The sequence below is a fragment of the Nestor notabilis genome, unplaced genomic scaffold (assembly GCF_000696875.1).
Source record: "Nestor notabilis isolate BGI_N333 unplaced genomic scaffold, ASM69687v1 scaffold23030, whole genome shotgun sequence".
Lineage (NCBI taxonomy): Eukaryota > Metazoa > Chordata > Aves > Psittaciformes > Psittacidae > Nestor > Nestor notabilis.
In genome coordinates, this window is record NW_009912777.1 from 1,953 (window position 1) to 2,296 (window position 344).

The 344-nt window shown below is 65.1% G+C and overlaps 1 protein-coding gene across 1 annotated transcript in view; it reads right to left on the bottom strand.

Moving 5' to 3' along the window:
* The window catches only part of LOC104410993 (poly(rC)-binding protein 2-like), a gene marked incomplete at its 3' end in the record, with an annotated part of 4,141 nt that overhangs the window by 1,732 nt on the left and 2,065 nt on the right, over positions 1-344 (bottom strand). Inside the window, 1 exon segment of the mRNA XM_010021314.1 lies at positions 3-80. Coding sequence (XP_010019616.1) covers positions 3-80 — 78 coding nt within the window.

Genomic DNA, 344 nt, shown 5'->3' on the forward strand with positions numbered 1-344 from the left:
GGGGGGGGGGCGCGGGGGGGCCGCAGGGTGACCGGGGGCCGGCTGGCAGCCGTGCTGTTGGTCATGGAGCTGCTGATATCCTGTGGGAAGAGGAATTACTCCCAGGGATCAGCCCCACAGCACATGGAAGCGGGGGGGGATGATCCTGGCACCGCAGCCAAGGTGACCCCGGGCATCTCCCGGCCCTATTCCCAGGACGGCCCTATTCCCAGGAAGGATGGATGAAGCAGCCAAATTGTGTTGCCTGCTTGGAAATGGGGGTTTAATCCCAAACCCACCCCCCCACAACCCAGTGCAGAGGCACCAAGGGGGGGGTTGCTCCAAGTGGGAACGGGCTGTGCCGG